This window comes from Pituophis catenifer, unplaced genomic scaffold (genome assembly GCF_029215685.1).
Source record: "Pituophis catenifer annectens isolate HBS135680 unplaced genomic scaffold, rPitCat1.0.hap2 SCAF_1, whole genome shotgun sequence".
Taxonomy (NCBI): domain Eukaryota; kingdom Metazoa; phylum Chordata; class Lepidosauria; order Squamata; family Colubridae; genus Pituophis; species Pituophis catenifer.
The window spans coordinates 36,723,051-36,739,066 of record NW_027256881.1 but is presented as its reverse complement, the minus strand read 5'-3'; the positions used below and the strand labels follow the sequence as shown (position 1 = coordinate 36,739,066).

The 16,016-nt window shown below is 37.9% G+C and overlaps 1 protein-coding gene across 1 annotated transcript; it reads left to right on the top strand.

Annotated features, from left to right (window-relative positions):
• Positions 1–7,432: 7,432 nt before the first annotated feature.
• Positions 7,433–15,700, top strand: EPCAM (epithelial cell adhesion molecule). The gene is made up of 9 exons (XM_070947794.1): positions 7,433–7,852; positions 10,221–10,328; positions 10,452–10,695; positions 10,918–10,983; positions 11,496–11,556; positions 11,865–11,966; positions 12,093–12,284; positions 13,833–13,874; positions 15,387–15,700. The coding sequence occupies exons 1-9, from the start codon at positions 7,780–7,782 to the stop codon at positions 15,426–15,428; spliced, it is 930 nt and encodes a 309-aa protein (XP_070803895.1). The 5' UTR covers positions 7,433–7,779; the 3' UTR covers positions 15,429–15,700.
• Positions 15,701–16,016: the final 316 nt, after the last annotated feature.

The window sequence follows — 16,016 nt, the reverse complement described above, 5'->3', positions numbered from 1 at the left end:
GGCTCGCAATCTGGGAGTCCTCCTGGATAGGCAGCTGTCTTTGGAGGAACATCTGACGGCTGTTACCAGGGGGACCTTTTATCAGGTTCGCCTGATTCGCCAGTTGCGGCCCTTTCTTGATCGGGATTCCCTGTGCACAGTCACTCACGCCCTCGTCACCTCTCGCCTTGACTACTGTAACGCTCTCTACATGGGGCTCCCCTTGAAGAGCACCCGGAGGCTCCAGCTGGTCCAGAATGCAGCAGCGCGGGTAGTGATGGGAGCAACATGGCGCTCCCATGTAACACCACTCCTGCGCGAGCTGCACTGGCTCCCGGTGGTTTTCCGGGTGCGCTTCAAGGTGTTGGTTATCACCTTTAAAGCGCTCCATGGCATAGGGCCTAGCTATCTCCGAGACCGCCTGCTGCTACCGATGACCTCCCATCGACCCGTGCGCTCCCACAGAGAGGGCCTCCTCAGGGTGCCATCAGCCAAACAATGTAGGCTGGTGGCCCCCAGGGGGAGGGCTTTCTCTGTGGGGGCTCCCACCCTCTGGAATCAGTTGCCCCCGGAGATAAGAAGAATCCAGGACCTCAATGCCTTCCGTCGTTCCCTGAAAACCTATCTCTTTCAGCAAGCCGGGTTGGCTTAAGAAGAAATTTTTAAAATTTTTAAATCCTTTTAATTAGTCTGCGATTTTTAATTTTTTGGGCCAAATTTTATATATATTTTTAAATGTTTTAATATTTGTATTCTATGTTTTTTATCTTGGCTGTACACCGCCCTGAGTCCTCAGGGAGAAGGGCGGTATATAAATTCGAAATTAAATTAAATTAAATTAAATTCTAACCACTGGGCCACCATGGCTCTTAAATATTGATATAAATATTAATCTCTTAAATATTAATCTTAAATATTAAATAAATGATGGGGTCTGCAACATACCCTCCCTGTTTGACCAGATTGGATAGGTCAATATAATGGCATGAAGATGGTTCTATAGGTAGGCTGGGCCCATGCCATGTAGGGCTTTGTAAGTCACAACCAACACCTTGAATTGGATCTGGAAACAAACTAGCACTCAATACAGTTCGTGGAGCAAAAGTGTTACATGCACTCTTTTTTTACGCATCCAAAATTGCTCACATGATCATCTGAAGCTTTTGGATGTTTTTCAAGGGTAGTCTCATGTAGAACACATTACAATAGTCCAAACAGGAGAAGACAGGGACATGAATGACTGAGGAGAGAATCTCCCTGTGCAGGAAATTAGGATAGAGTAGGATAATGGATGGATCCTATTACCTTTGGGGGGAAAGCTTGTAGAAAGTATGGAGGGAAAAACACACAAGAAAAATCATTATCAAGAAGGTTCTGTATTTAGAGAGATATTAACAATGTACTCATGTTCCTGTGTGTTTATGATCAGCTAATAGTATAGTGCCATTCTGGTACATTTAGCTTATCCTTGTATCCAGTTAAGCCTTAGATATATGCAGGGGTGGGATTCAGCCGGTTTGGACTGGTTTGGGCGAACTGTTAGTTATGGCCAGTGGCTGGGCCAACCCACCCATCCCGGCGCTATCCTGTCTTATACAATTGCCGTGTTTTTGATGTAGCACGCATGTGCGCAAGGCACACATGCACATTTTCATTTCTGAGCGAACCGATTGTTAAATTATGTGAAGCCCACCTCTGGATATATGTAATGCAACACTAGAGCGTTATAATTCCATGCCACAAATTTATCTTGGATTATGTTCTTGAACCACAGCTTGAAAAGTTTTAGATACCAGATGGATTTCTCCCCCTATTTTTGTCTCCTCATTTAAGCCAGTTCTATCATATGTTGCTTTCTCTTTACAGTAAGCTTGATTATGGACTAAATGAGTAATATGGCACTTTTTTTTCTGGCTGTTGCACTGGCACCTCTTTGCAAGAACAGTTCAGCTATTGTGTTGCACCACACCTTTCAAGTTCCATTAACTTAGTCTTGTTGAATACTATATTTCCCTTACCAGCTAGATCCTCAGTATAGGACTGCACCCTAAATACTTTGATAAAGAAGCAGGTCTTTTTAAATTAGTTTCCTTAAGTAGAATCTTAGAAAGATTTAAAAATGAAAATTTCCCAGGATACTTGATGAATACATATCAGGTGAAAAGGTATCAGGTGAGAAAGATTCCTCTGTTCTGCATTACTAATATTACCGAAGACAAACAGGGAAGGAAATGATGATGTGCCACGCCTGAGCATTAGATAAAGACACCAGATTGCACTGACATAGCTTTGCCCAAAGCTAACATAGGGGACGCAATAGGCTGCATGGTAAGCCTTTGATCCTAAGAACAGAAGTTCTTGATATCTGCCAACTTGAACTTTCAATGTCTCCAAGCCCCAGCATGCAATATAGCCAGTTGGTTCTCATCTTTAACACAAGGGTGGATTTGGCTAAGATATCTTTTAAATCATTTGTCATTTGTAAAAAAGAACAGCACAGCATTCAGGTAAGTATAGACCAGTGTGATGTCATTTAAAATAGAGAGTATTTGTGTATGGTTAATAGCTGAGTTACTTGTGGTGCCACCCATCTCCCATTAGTTCTGCTTGTCCCATCCAATCAGAGTTGGCAGGTCCTGTCTATCAAGCATTGCTGTACAGCATTGCTGTATCATCTGTACGCTGATGATACTCAGCTGTACATCTCCACCCCAGACCACCCCAACGATGCCCTTGATGTGATGTCTCGCTGCCTGGAGGCCGTGCGGGTCTGGATGGGGAGAACAGGCTCAGACTCAACCCATCCAAGACCGAGTGGCTGTGGCTGCCGGCGTCCCGATATAGTCAGCAGGTGCCATCGCTGACTATTGGGGGTGAATCTTTGCTCCCCACAGAGAGGGCTCGCAATCTGGGTGTCCTCCTGGATGCACGGCTGTCTTTAGAAGAGCATATGACGGCCGTGGCCAGTGGGGCCTTTTATCAGGTTCGCCTGATTCGCCAGTTGCAGCCCTTTCTGGACCAGGACGCCTTGCGCACGGTCACTCACACCCTTGTCACCTCCCGGCTGGACTATTGTAATGCTCTCTACATGGGGCTCCCCTTGAAGAGCACTCGGAGGCTCCAACTGGTCCAGAATGCGGCCGCGCAGGTGGTTATGGGCGCAACTTGTTGTGCCCGCGTGACACCCCTCCTGCGCGAGCTGCACTGGCTCCCAGTGGTCTTCCGGGTGCGATTCAAGGTGTTGGTCATCACCTTTAAAGCGCTCCATGGCACAGGACCCGGGTACCTTCGAGACTGACTTCTGCCACCAATAGCTTCCCACCGGTCAGTTCGCTTCCACAGAGAGGGTCGCCTCAGGGTGCCATCAGTCAAGTTATGTCGGCTGGCGACACCCAGGGGGAGGGCCTTCTCTGTGGGAGCCCCAGCCCTGTGGAATGAACTGCCCCCGGAAATACGTAAGATCTCCGACCTCCGGGTGTTTCGCTGCGCACTGAAGACCCTGTTGTTCTGCCAGGCCAGGCTATCAACATAATAATTTTAAATTGGGGTATTTTAAATTTTCGGGGTTTTAAACCGGGCCAAGTCTATTTAATTATTTTAATTTTTAATCATTGTTTTGTCTTATGCTTTTAAATTGGCTGTACACCGCCCTGAGTCCTTCAGGAGAAGGGTGGTATAGAAATAAAATAATAATAATAATAATAATAATAATAATAATAATAATAATAATAATAATAATAATTGCTATGTGATGTGACCCAGGAAATGTGCATTCTTTGTTGAAGCACCTCTCCTGATTAGGCCTGACCCTATTGGCCTTTTACAAAGTACTGAAGACCTGGCTGCTCCTATAGGTATTAAGGCAGAGTGTTGAGTCTATCCTTAAGGGGTGGTGTAGTATATTAATAAGTATTCCTAGATGCCAATCCATTCTGTTTGGTTTTGGTAAGTGTTTTTTTTATCATTTTAAAATTCATTCATTTTATGTATTGGGCAGCCATACAAATCAAATGATTGAATAAGTAGAATTCCCTGAAGTTAGAACAGACATCTAATTTATAATTTAAAATGTTCAAGTGTGTTTTAAAATTTTATACAATTATTTTTATTTCAGATTATGTGAAGCAATTTCTATATCATTTGCGCAATGATAGTAATCTTCTGAAATTCTATTTAATCATTAAAAAATAAACAGTCTATGATGAGTAAGCGAGAGATTTGCAAGCTGTTTGACAAAATATGTGATGAAAACTGGCTATTTCCATTAACACCAAATAGAAAAGATATTATTAGTTTCCTCCATCTAGCAGAAAAGGATTTCAATGATGTTGAATTACCTGTCTAGTATCCACCCCTTGCTCTTTGCTTTCTTTTCTATTACACATTATCATCCTGATGATCTTTGCCTGTTCCTCCTCCTCTCTTGTTCCTGTTCAAATGTCCTAAGGCACTATAATACTCTGCTGAACTAAAAAAATACTGGAACCTTGGATCTCTCAGATCTGCTTGGACTGTCCTAGTTGTTTTGTACGAACACATAGGTATTTTATTGGGAATGAAGGCAAACATATGTGTCTCAAGGATAATGTTGCAGGATCTGATCTGAGTTGGTCACTGAAACCAAAAGTTTATTGTTTATTGTTTCAAACTTTTGGGCTCATGCTGAAGCATATGAAGAGAACATATTCTGGAGAAAGAGAAGTTCCCTGATGATGGGCTCCACAGCACGAGCCTGAAAGCTTGGAAGAATAAATTTGGTCCCAGTGACCAACTCAAGATTAGATCCTGCAACATATTTTATTCTAAATGAGAAAGCTTGTTATCTTTAAAAAACAAAATTTGCAGATATGAAACCTATAAACTTACTTAATGCAGTTTCACTACCACTTAAACATACTTACGTTGTCATAATTAACATAATTTAAGAGTTGTATAAAAGTATTTTTAAAAATGCATTCTTAAAGTGTATACTAATTTTGAAAGGCTTTTCTTGGCAACAATCAAAATTTCTGGCATACTGTCAAAACCTTTAAAAAGACATTCAAGTTTAAACATTTATAATTGTTCTGTATCTAGGAAACAATATATATAAGATAAAAATAGAAAGAAAGAAAAAGAAAGGAAGGAAGGAAGGAAGGAAGGAAGATGAAAAGCAGAAATTACTTGCCAATTTATATTTGCTTCCAATTCTAATTCTTCCACACATTTTGTCAAACGAGAATGTACAATGTTAAAGTAAGGTAAATTTTCTGCTACCATATATTACATACTTGTGGGTGGGGAAGAAATTGGCATAATCATTAGTGATTGCACAGCTATGGGAAGTATTAGACTGATTAGTCTGAATAAGCAAGTGTATTCTTAGATGTGTTCATGGAACTGGGTCACTGTGCTTTTTGAGAATGTGTATAATTTTTGTATGGATGCATAATTGGAAAAATTATTCCACGGAAAAAGATTAGTTTAGTATTCCTCATCCCAGGATTGTTTTGGTGATACTAAAGCCATTTATTTGTAAAAATTACACAAAAGGCATTTTATTTTTATCATAGAGGTGATTAGAACTGAATTTAAGAAGGAAAAACTCTAATGGTTGTACAAATGAAAGGATGGGATTCTAAGAATATGCCCTCATCTAGAAGAATACCTAGTCACTGAAAATTTGCATGATTCATGTTAGAATGAGAACAGTAACAGAGATCAACTTAGTACCAATTATTTAAAATATATATACTATGTTTAACTCTTGTAACCTCACTTTGTTGTTTCATGTAACTTTTTCCCAGTCAATTTTTTAAAAATGATCTTTTTAGTTTGTAAATTGGATGATGACTAGAGGTACTCCTCAATTTACACCCACAATCAAACCCAATTTTTCTGTTGCTAAGTGAGACATTTGTTAAGTGAGTTTTGCCTCATTTTACGACCTTGCTTTCCACAGTTGTTAAGTGAATCACTGCAGTTGTTAAGTTAGTAACACGATTGTTAAGTGAATCTGGCTTTTCCACTGAAGCCAGTCGAGAGCTTGCTTGTCAGAAGGTTACAAAATGTGATCTCATGATCCCTGGACACAGCAGCCGTCATAAATATAAGTTAGTTGCCAAGCATCTGAATTTTGATCCTGGGGATCAAATGGGGATCCCATTTGATGGGGATGCTGCAATAGTCTTAAGTGTGAAAAACAATCATAAATAACTTTTTTTCAATGCCCTTGTAACTTCAAACAGACACTAAATGAACTGTTCTTAAGTCGACGACTACCTGTGCTATATTTTCATTTTTTTTCTGATGCAAGTTATCTAATAATTTTTTTTTGTTAGGAAAGTGAAATAGAAAGACAGTAAATAAACAAATTATTGGGATGCTAAATAAACAATTATTGGGATGCTATGGGAATTTGGAAGTTGGAAAAATCTAATAGGTATTTATTCTGACTTTCCAGATCACAAACCTGTGTAATGCAGAGCAGGCACATAAAGATAGTCCTGATTTATCTGAATGTTTGAATTATATGTTTATTAAGAAAACATATCTGTCACATCCTTAAATATTAATGGAGCCCAAGCAATTAGACAAGGAGAGCACATTTCTCAGTTTGTCCTCCTAAATCTAGTACAAGATATAAAAACCAGCATATAGATACAAACAAAAGCCCTAATTTATTCAGGTGAAAGTATAGAAAGAAAAATATCTTTAATTGTGAATACAAAGGAAAGGGTCTAAAGAATTTTAAGGAAAAAAACCCTCTTATATTTACAGGATACTTAATACCTGCAGTTTTCAAGTATCTTTATCTTACTATTAATTTGACTATGTGTCATTTTTATATTTTTGAATTCTAGGTATATTTAATTTAATAGGGTCTCCACTTTAGATTTTTAAAAAATGCTGTAACACCAAGAGCCAGCCTTGCTATTGGGGGAGGGGGGGGCAGCTCAAGTTCTTCAAGGATGCTCATCACAAATCCTTGATAGGACACTGATGGTTTTGTGTTGCTTTTATTATTAATTTGTACGATGAACTATCTGAGCAAGATTTTGTTATATTCAGCATTGTGAAAATCTAAAATGTATGGAATGGAGCCTTTGCCACATCTAAAACGACAGTATTCTTCACTAAATGGATTCGTCTGTTTTAAACCATTTTTTGTTGTTTTTTTCCTATGATCTTCACTGTAAATTTAGATTGTAAACAAATTGGTAGATAGGTCCTCTCAAGATTGGTAAAAAAAAAATATTATTTTTTTGGAAAGCCAAGAAAAACCACAATGGAGCAAATCTCCCCGATGGTTGTTAAGGCGTTTTAGAATATTCAAACCGCCTCGCCTATTGTTACCTCACATACTGCCCTAGAAACATTACAACATTGCACCACCTCCTTCCCGCAACGTATTTCACCCGGAAAAGTCTATATATGGCTCGTCGGGCGCGCAGGTGAGTCCTCGTCTCTCTGTTGCACAAACCCCGCCCGTCGGCCGCTCCTAGTTTCGTGCAGGTGGCTTTGTGAGCTATAAGAGCTCGGAGCCAACGAGATTCGCGGGTTCACCTTCGGAGGAGCGGAAGTAGTGGCGATACGAGCGGCGCAGGTGCTGAGGCGAAGTGCGTTGCGTGCGTGGGAAACCAGGTGTAACCTGAGGAGGCGGGCGCGGCCGGCCGAAAGGAGCTCAGTTTTCCTGCGGAACTTGCTGAGCAGCTTGAGAGAAGAGGGGGAGGAAGAAAGGGTGAAGTGAAGACACGGAGACCGGAGCGTCGCCCGCACCTATTTGCCTTGCCGTCTACCTGCTTTCTGACATCGCGGACGATGGGATTTCTTTCTAGGGCTGCTTTCCTTCTGGGAGCGCTTTTGACGCTCGCCGCTACGGTGTGGAGCCAAGGTTTGTCTTCCCTCGGCGCGTTTTCCCGACTTTTCTTTTCCAGCTCCTGGTGTTCGTGCGTGCGAGGGCAGCGGCTTGTGGAAGAGGAATCCCGCACAAAATGGCACCTCTTCGAGATTCCCGGCCTTCACGTGGAGGAAGGGGGCAGCTTGCTTTTATGTCGGTGGATAGGAACAGAGGTGGCCGGGCTTTCTTGGCCGCGACTTCTGGGGCGGGCTGGAGCCAGTTAGAAGCAGCCTGTCCCTGGAGACTCGCGGAGAGTTGGAGGCGGACGCGTGGAGCCAACGCCCTGTAGAGCCATGGCGCTCAGGCAGCTCCAGCCGTCCCTGGAGGGCAGGCCGATTTGGAGTTCCCAGACTTTCCTTCGGCACGAAACTTTCCGTGTTGCTTTTCTCAGAGGAATGGAAACTTTCTGTCCTAAATCATTTAAAATTCGTTTTAGAATCATCTTAAGAAATTAACATCATAAACTTAAGACAAAAATTTCCTTTATGGTTTTACTCGCAAAAATAAACGGGCAGAACTCTTAACATGCTTGATTTTAATTTTTTTTAAAAAAATACCTGCATTTAGTTTAATGTGAATAGACAAAATGTCCCATGTACCAATAACATTAGATGTAGATCAGTGGCAACTCCATTTTAACTCCCAGCTAAAATGGAAGGTTCTGTATCGTTTTCTGGTTTGTAAAGCCTTGAATATAGTAGCTTTGCATTATCTGAGCTCTTCTAAAGTTTTCTTAGGGTGTTTCTCTACTTTTGTGTTGAAATTCCAGCCGTTCATCTTAAGTTGGTACAAAGCTATACTGGTGTAAAGTTTGCTGTCCTCATTTTTGATCGTTTGGATCTCTGTTTTAAGCTGCTGGAGTCATCTGACTTCTCTCCAAGGTAATAGACAACAAGTCTACAAGCTTTTATACAACTTGAGTCTGCCCTTGGAGTCAAAATAAGGGGTGAAATACTGTTTTAATACCCGTGCAGCTGACAATGCTGTTTCATTCATGGTTTGGGGAGAATATGAAAGCAGAGTCCAAGGCAGAATAAGGCAGGGCATGCTTGTGCCATGCTTGAATGAGAGTGGAAAAATATCTTTAAGTATATAAATGACTGAAAAGTAAATGGTTCCTGCCTAACCTTGTCAGAACTTGGAAACAAAGCGGGATTGTCCAGTTAATGCTTAGATAACCAGAGAATATTAGGGTTACAGGCTCAATCATGAAGTCGCAAAATCTCCCAGAAGAAAGCACTTTTGCATAGTTGAGAAAGTATGGTTGTGATTACATAGTTATAGTCAAGTACAACATGGACTGTCTCTTTTTTATGATTGAAAGGTAACCTGTAGAAACTACAATTGCTTTGTCTCCCCCCCCACACAAAGGATTTTTCCCCCTAATTTTCATTTGATCATACACAAGTTCTTACCAAATTGTAACAATTTGTTTTGGTTTCATATATGTCCAAAATGAATGTACTTTTCTAGAGTACATTTTCTAGAGCTGATTGTCAGGAAATTAAACTCTGGTTTTAAAAGGAAGTAAGACTGCTAATCCCTGTTAAACACTAAAATGCACTTTGCTGTTGCTTCCCAGGTAATTTTTTTCACTGAAGTGGGTGGAGATACTTGGAAGTTTATAGCTTTTTTTTTTGGTACTACCGTGTTTTCCCAAACATAAGACCCTGTCTTATATTTTTTTGAACCCTGAAATAAGCGCTTGGCCTTATTGCCATGCGCTCAAAAGCCCGATTTGGGCTTATTATCAGGGAATGTCTTATTTTGGGGGAAACAGGGTACTTTAATGGGGAAAAGGTATGGTACATTTGAGAATGAGGTTCACCTATACTGTACTACTAGTTTATTTTTGCAGAACCAGGGCTCTGAACTTACAGTCTGAAGTGTGTAGAGATAACAGTTACTCTTCAGAAGAGGTCTACAGAATAAATGTTTAAAAGTAGCAGCTTTGGCAATCGCTGAGACCTATGATTTGAATTGGAATTATATTTTTAACTGAAATAATATCAAAATATTTTTGAGATTTTTTTCCTGTGTTTATTATTGAAAGATATCTATAATGATGAATATGTTACATAAAAATGTTATCTAGAATATCAGTAAGCGTATACGTGCTCTGCTTTAAAGCCAACTCAAGAATCTTTATGGAATTGCAATATAGAGAAAATTTCAGATATGGTATTAGCTATTACAGAGTTAGAATTCCAAATACAGTAATTTGAATTTTCTGTTAGCAAAGGAATCTTTTCCTGAAGAAGGATGATTTCGCAGGTATCTACTACAAAAAAATAGAAATAGTTATCTATTTGGTACAGAACACAAAGGACTATTTTGTAATAATTTGGTTTGAATATTACAGAAGGATGTAGCTGTGAGATGAACAAACGGACAACAAATTGTTCTACTGCTAATGGTATATGCCAGTGTAAATCAATTGGACTTGATATCACAGTGAACTGTCGGACATGTAAGTATAAGAACTGAACAAATTCCACTACACTTTCCATTGCTTTCTGACAAAAGTATTGTATTTAAGTTAACAAGATTTAAGTTAACAAGTTACTCTTTTACTGTTTTTATTATCTTTTAGTGACTTCAAAATGCCTATTGATGAAAGCAGAAGTGACTGGCTTAAAATCAGGTAGAAGTCAAAGACCAGCAGAAGCATATGTAGACAATGATGGCATATATGATCCAGAATGTGATGCAAAGGGCAACTTCAAACCTAAACAGTGCAATGGAACAAAGACTTGCTGGTGTGTGAACAGTGCTGGAGTACGAAGAACTGACAAAAGTGATCAAAATATTACATGCCAAGAAGTAGTAAGGACAAGGTAAACCACCTGATTTAAAATTGAATTTATTTTGAGATCTATATGTTGTACCATTTTACTTTAAGGTTAAAACATCAATTACTAACATTTTAATGGTTTATACTGACAAGTTTATCATTAACAAATTAAGACCAAAAATTAGAAATGTACAAGTTGAGTGTCCTATTTCTTGTGAATAATGTTCAGAGTAATCGAGCAAAATGTTTTATATTTTATTTTTAGCTGGATTATTATTGAAGCAAAGTATCTTGACAATAATGCAGGCTCAGGCAAAGATTCTATTGAAAGGTATGTCTTGGTAATTATCACTGTCTACTTAAGTGCAGCAATTTAATAGATGAAATGTTTTTCACAATGTAATTGAAAAAATGTTTTGCACAATGTGCTGTGCATGATTCCTAAATACAAGATTGTGATGTCTTACACCAAAACAAGAGAATCATAAAAATATAATTAGTTGTCTGTCTTTCATTATTCAAACCTTTTGTGTCTAATAAATCATAGAATAAGCCGGATTCAGATACTATATACTTTTTCCTGGCTCATTTACCTAACCTTGCAAAGTAATAGACAAAACATGAGCAAATGGATTTCTTTTGCTAATTTTGTTAATGTTCTGGTTTACTAAACCATAGCTCATGTATTGAAGTATAAAATAACCAGCAAGTTGCTCAAAACTATTATCCAGTTAGTTTTCATAGGGGGAAAGTGATGGAGGGATTGATGTGGATTTCAGTACTAAATTGTGTCATAAAGATCTTTGTTTCTAAGAGTTTCTAATTTATTTCCTTAATTCCCAGTACTATTGGAAAAAACTTTAAGGACCGTTACCTTTTGGATGAAAAGCATGTAAAAGTTAAAGTACGTATAACAGTTATTGGATATTTTCATGGGAAAGATTATTTTGGGTTATCTTTCATGGGGGCATATAAATTTTACTTTTGAAGGTTTAGAATCTACCCTGATTAAAGGTGCAATGTCTGTTTTAAATATGTAATTGTACTATATCAAGACCTCATCTAAAATATTTTGTTAATTTAATTCAAATTTTGAACTATTTATCAAGTAGGTTTAAAAAGCCTGGTTAACTACTGAAAAATAAAACAGAAAAATTATGTTTAAACTTGATATGTGATTTTTTTATGTGAAGATAGTATTTTTTTTTTCAGTATGTGGAACCTTTAATTAGTGTCCATCTCAAACAAAATGCTTCAGAAAAAGGAAATACTGATGTGGATATAGCTGATGTAGCATACTATTTTGAGAAAGATGTAAGTATGTGGAGTTTTTAAAGGAAAGTAAAGTGGAATTATTGGCATGAATTTGTGTTGTATTTCAATAGTTTGTATTTTTTTTAAAAAAAAAACCCTGAATAATTCATGTTCCTGGTCTTTCAGGTCAAAGGAGACACAATTTTTAATGCAGAATATGGAATGAATGTTGCAAGTAAACCTCTTCGATTTGAGAACACAGTAATATATTATGTTGATGAAAAAGCACCAGAGTTTACGATGAAACGTTTGACTCCTGGAGTTATTGCTGTAATTGTGGTTGTAGTCCTGGCAATAGTGGCTGGTATTCTTGTACTGGTACGTTTTTCTTATTTAGAAGATCTTAATTCTGATGTTCAAATAAAAAGTATCCTAGAGTAGATAAACATAGAACCTACTATTTTAGACAACTCTTCAACTTTCCGTTTCTCTCCTGGGTCATTATAATTCAGCCAGTCCATGATAAACCATAAATGCTGTATTGTTAAAATTGAAGATTATAAACAAAAGAAATAGAATAGCTACTTAAGACTCTCTAAAACTGAATATCAAAACCCTCAGATGTGTCATTGACTTATTCACCTCTATAGATATTGATGGAAGAAACTATTGATGGGTATGTTGCCTATTAGATATCATTATATCTAAAATTAATACAGGTAGTCCTCAACTTATAACCACAATTGAATCCAAAATTTCTCTTGCTAAGCAAAACAGTTAAGCAAAGTTTTCCCCATTTTATATTTTTTGCCACAGTTAAGTGAATCATTGCAGTTAGTTAGTAACGTGGTTGTTAAATGAAACTGGCTTGACCATTGACTTTGCTTGCCAGGTCATGAAAGTGATCACATGACCCTGGAACACTGCAATTGCCATAAATATGAACCAGTTGCCAAGCATCTGAATTTTGATGACGTGACCATGGGGATGCTGCAACCGTCATAGGTGTGAAAAATGGTTATAAGCCACTTTTTCAGGGCTGTTGTAACTTTGAACAGTCACTAAATGAATGGTTGTAAATCGAGGACTACCTGTATGGCATTCTTATGGGGTAGTAATGTTTGAAACTAATAGCCAGTCTGGACAAATAAAGATGTAAGATAAATTTATGATAAGTTTTAAAAAGTTTTCACTACAATTCTGTCTCTTATGGTGATATAACATTCCTGCCATAGAAGCTAAAACTATAGGAGCTGTCAAGGGGACTTGAACATTTCTACTTAAAGTGCCAGCCAGCAAAAAATATGCTTGTTTCATATGCCATGATTCTTTATAACATTGGGGTGGATGAGGTATTATGCAATGTGTAATTTTATTTTAACCGTGTTATATTTTAGTTTCGTATCTTCCTAATTATTTTAACAGATTTTATATTACAATTGATCCCTCTGGTTCAGATCTCTCTCGTTCAGAACTCACAAAAGGTTCAGGGAATCTGATGTCCTCAGTATTTTGTAAAATTATTCCTGACTGCTGAACTAACAGTTTATCCATGAAACATTTAAACTACCTCAGTGGGAGTTCAGAACATCTAGAAATCACCAGATGATCCATCTCTTAGCCTACACTGACTAGTAGTGCAGTAACCTTCCAAAGATTTAGATCTGTTCCCACTCTTCAAAGTTAGCAGAGGCTTTAAGTGAAAATCTGTTGCACATAATATTAACCCGTAATAGCATAAATAGGAGAGCTGAAGACTGCACGTTTCACGAGTAACACGGAATGGTTTTATCGGTGACTGCAATAGGTCATATGGATAATAGGCATCAATAGTTTCTGGATTATTGTGTCTCTGTTCTGTTAAATTGGATTCTTGAATGTGTTGGAATAGAAAAATACCTGAGCTGTTTTGTTTTCTCCATGCAGATATTTACGCGAAGAAAGAGGGGCAAGTATGAAAAAGCTGAGGTAACTATTTAAATAGAAATCTGTGTCTTTAATTTTTAAAACTATGATACAAATGTTACATATGTTTAATTACAAATAGTTCTTAAGACCCCTGGAATCTCAGTTGTTCACACAGCAACTGACATTCCAGCACTTCCTGTCATGGTTAAGTGATCTTACTGGTTGTTAGCTGGACAGAGAGAATGCCAGATAAAGAGCACAGGGTGCCTTGAGGTGGGGGAGGCCCTAATGGGCCCAGGACAGGCTGCATGCAAGTTGGAGAAGAGTCTTGCTTGGATTTTTGGCCCCTGAGCGGGGAGACTTGCCTTTTTGTTCAAGCACTGCAAATCCTTCATGCTGAAAGCCAGGCAAGATTTTCAGCCACTGAGTGGAGAAACAGTCTCTTCGCTTGTTGGATGAAAATCACTTAGATTTTAACATGGATGGGGATTTTCAGCCTGCCGATGAACAGACTTGCTTCTCTACCTGAAGACTGAACATACTGCTTAGATTTTGGCATGGATCTTTTTTAGCCAGTCTTCAGAGAGGGAGTCTTCTTGGCATATGGCAGTAACTTTTAACTTTCCCTGCAGGCCTCCCAGTTGACTTCTGGGGGAGCTGACAGGAAAGATTCCATATGACAATCATCTGATCTCAGGGTGCTTTTCAACTTGTTGTAAGTGCAAACAAGTTGCCAAGTACCCCAGATCTCAATCATGTGACTACGGGGGCACTGCAACAGCTATAACCTCAGTCATGATCATAAATCGCTTTGTTTTGCAGTGTTGTAATTTTAAAGTTTATTTATTTATTTATTTATTTATTGAATTTGTATAACGCTCTACTCCTGAAGGACTCAGGGCGGTGAACAGCCAGATAAAACACATATAATACAAATGTTAAAAAGCATTAAAATACAATTAAATAATTTGGCCCAAAAAACGAAATTTAAAACACCCCAAATTCTTAAGACAAATTTAAAAATTTTAAAAAGTTTAAAAGTTTAAAAGAGAGGTTAGGCCAGGCCAGCCTGCTGAAAAAGAAATGTTTTGCTGAATAAATGGTTATACGTGGTGGACTACTGTAAAGATATAAACTAGCTTTAATAGTTAAGAATATTTCAGTAAGAATGATCCAATTCACACAATAAACATCCAGTGTTTCATTGCTGTATAAGTTCACAGGGATGTGTATAACTATTCAAATTTTTTAACGTTGGGAGAATGTTTAATATGATTAACTTGTTGAAAGCTTTTTTGTAGTGAAAAGCAAACATAAGTGTGAGAGAATTCTGTAGTGGAACAGTTACTGTAGCAGTCTTGAAATCTGTTTTTTATTCAGACTGGGTTTGCAAACATGAGTTAAATTGCATATACTTAATAATGTAAAATTGAAGATAGTATGTATTCATATTTACTTGCACAATTATGGCATAGAAAAAGTTGTCCACATCAGAGACAGATTAGTATTCTTTGTACTGGCAGAAATTATTAAAAAAGCAGCTCATTAAGAAATAACTTTTTCTGTCTTTAGGTAAAGGAAATGAATGAAATGCACAGAGAACTAAACTCGTAACATATGTAACATGAAATGAAAGGAAGACTATGGTAAATGAATGAAATTTGACGTAAGAGAATATCATGGACTGCTACTTTGTAAAAAAAAAATGTCTGAATCTTTAAGCAATCTTTCTACTAAACTGGCATATTACTGCATTTTGAAGCTATAAAGATTCTATTAAAAGTCATAATTAGTCTAAACAGATCAGTGGCATTCCTTTGTCACTATTTCTGATGTAACTTAGTAATGTCCTTTTGGATGTCTTGAAGTATCTGATAATTTTTATGTCTAGGCTGCCAAGTTACTCTTTTGAATACAAGAGTGTATGTTTGTATATATTCACATTTAATCATTTTTTTACACACAGTGAATTTTAATAAAGTTATAAATGTATATACCAGTTCTTTCTTGGTATTAAGATTTGCTTGCACGGGATTCTTCCAAATACAAAGAGTCCTCGATTTACAACTGTTTGTCTGACAGATTTGAATGAAGAGACTTATGATTGTGGTTACAGCCATTGCAGCAACCTCACAATCACATGATCAAAATTTGGCACTTTGCAAACTGTCTGCACTTATGATGGCAGTGGCGTTGCAGCTC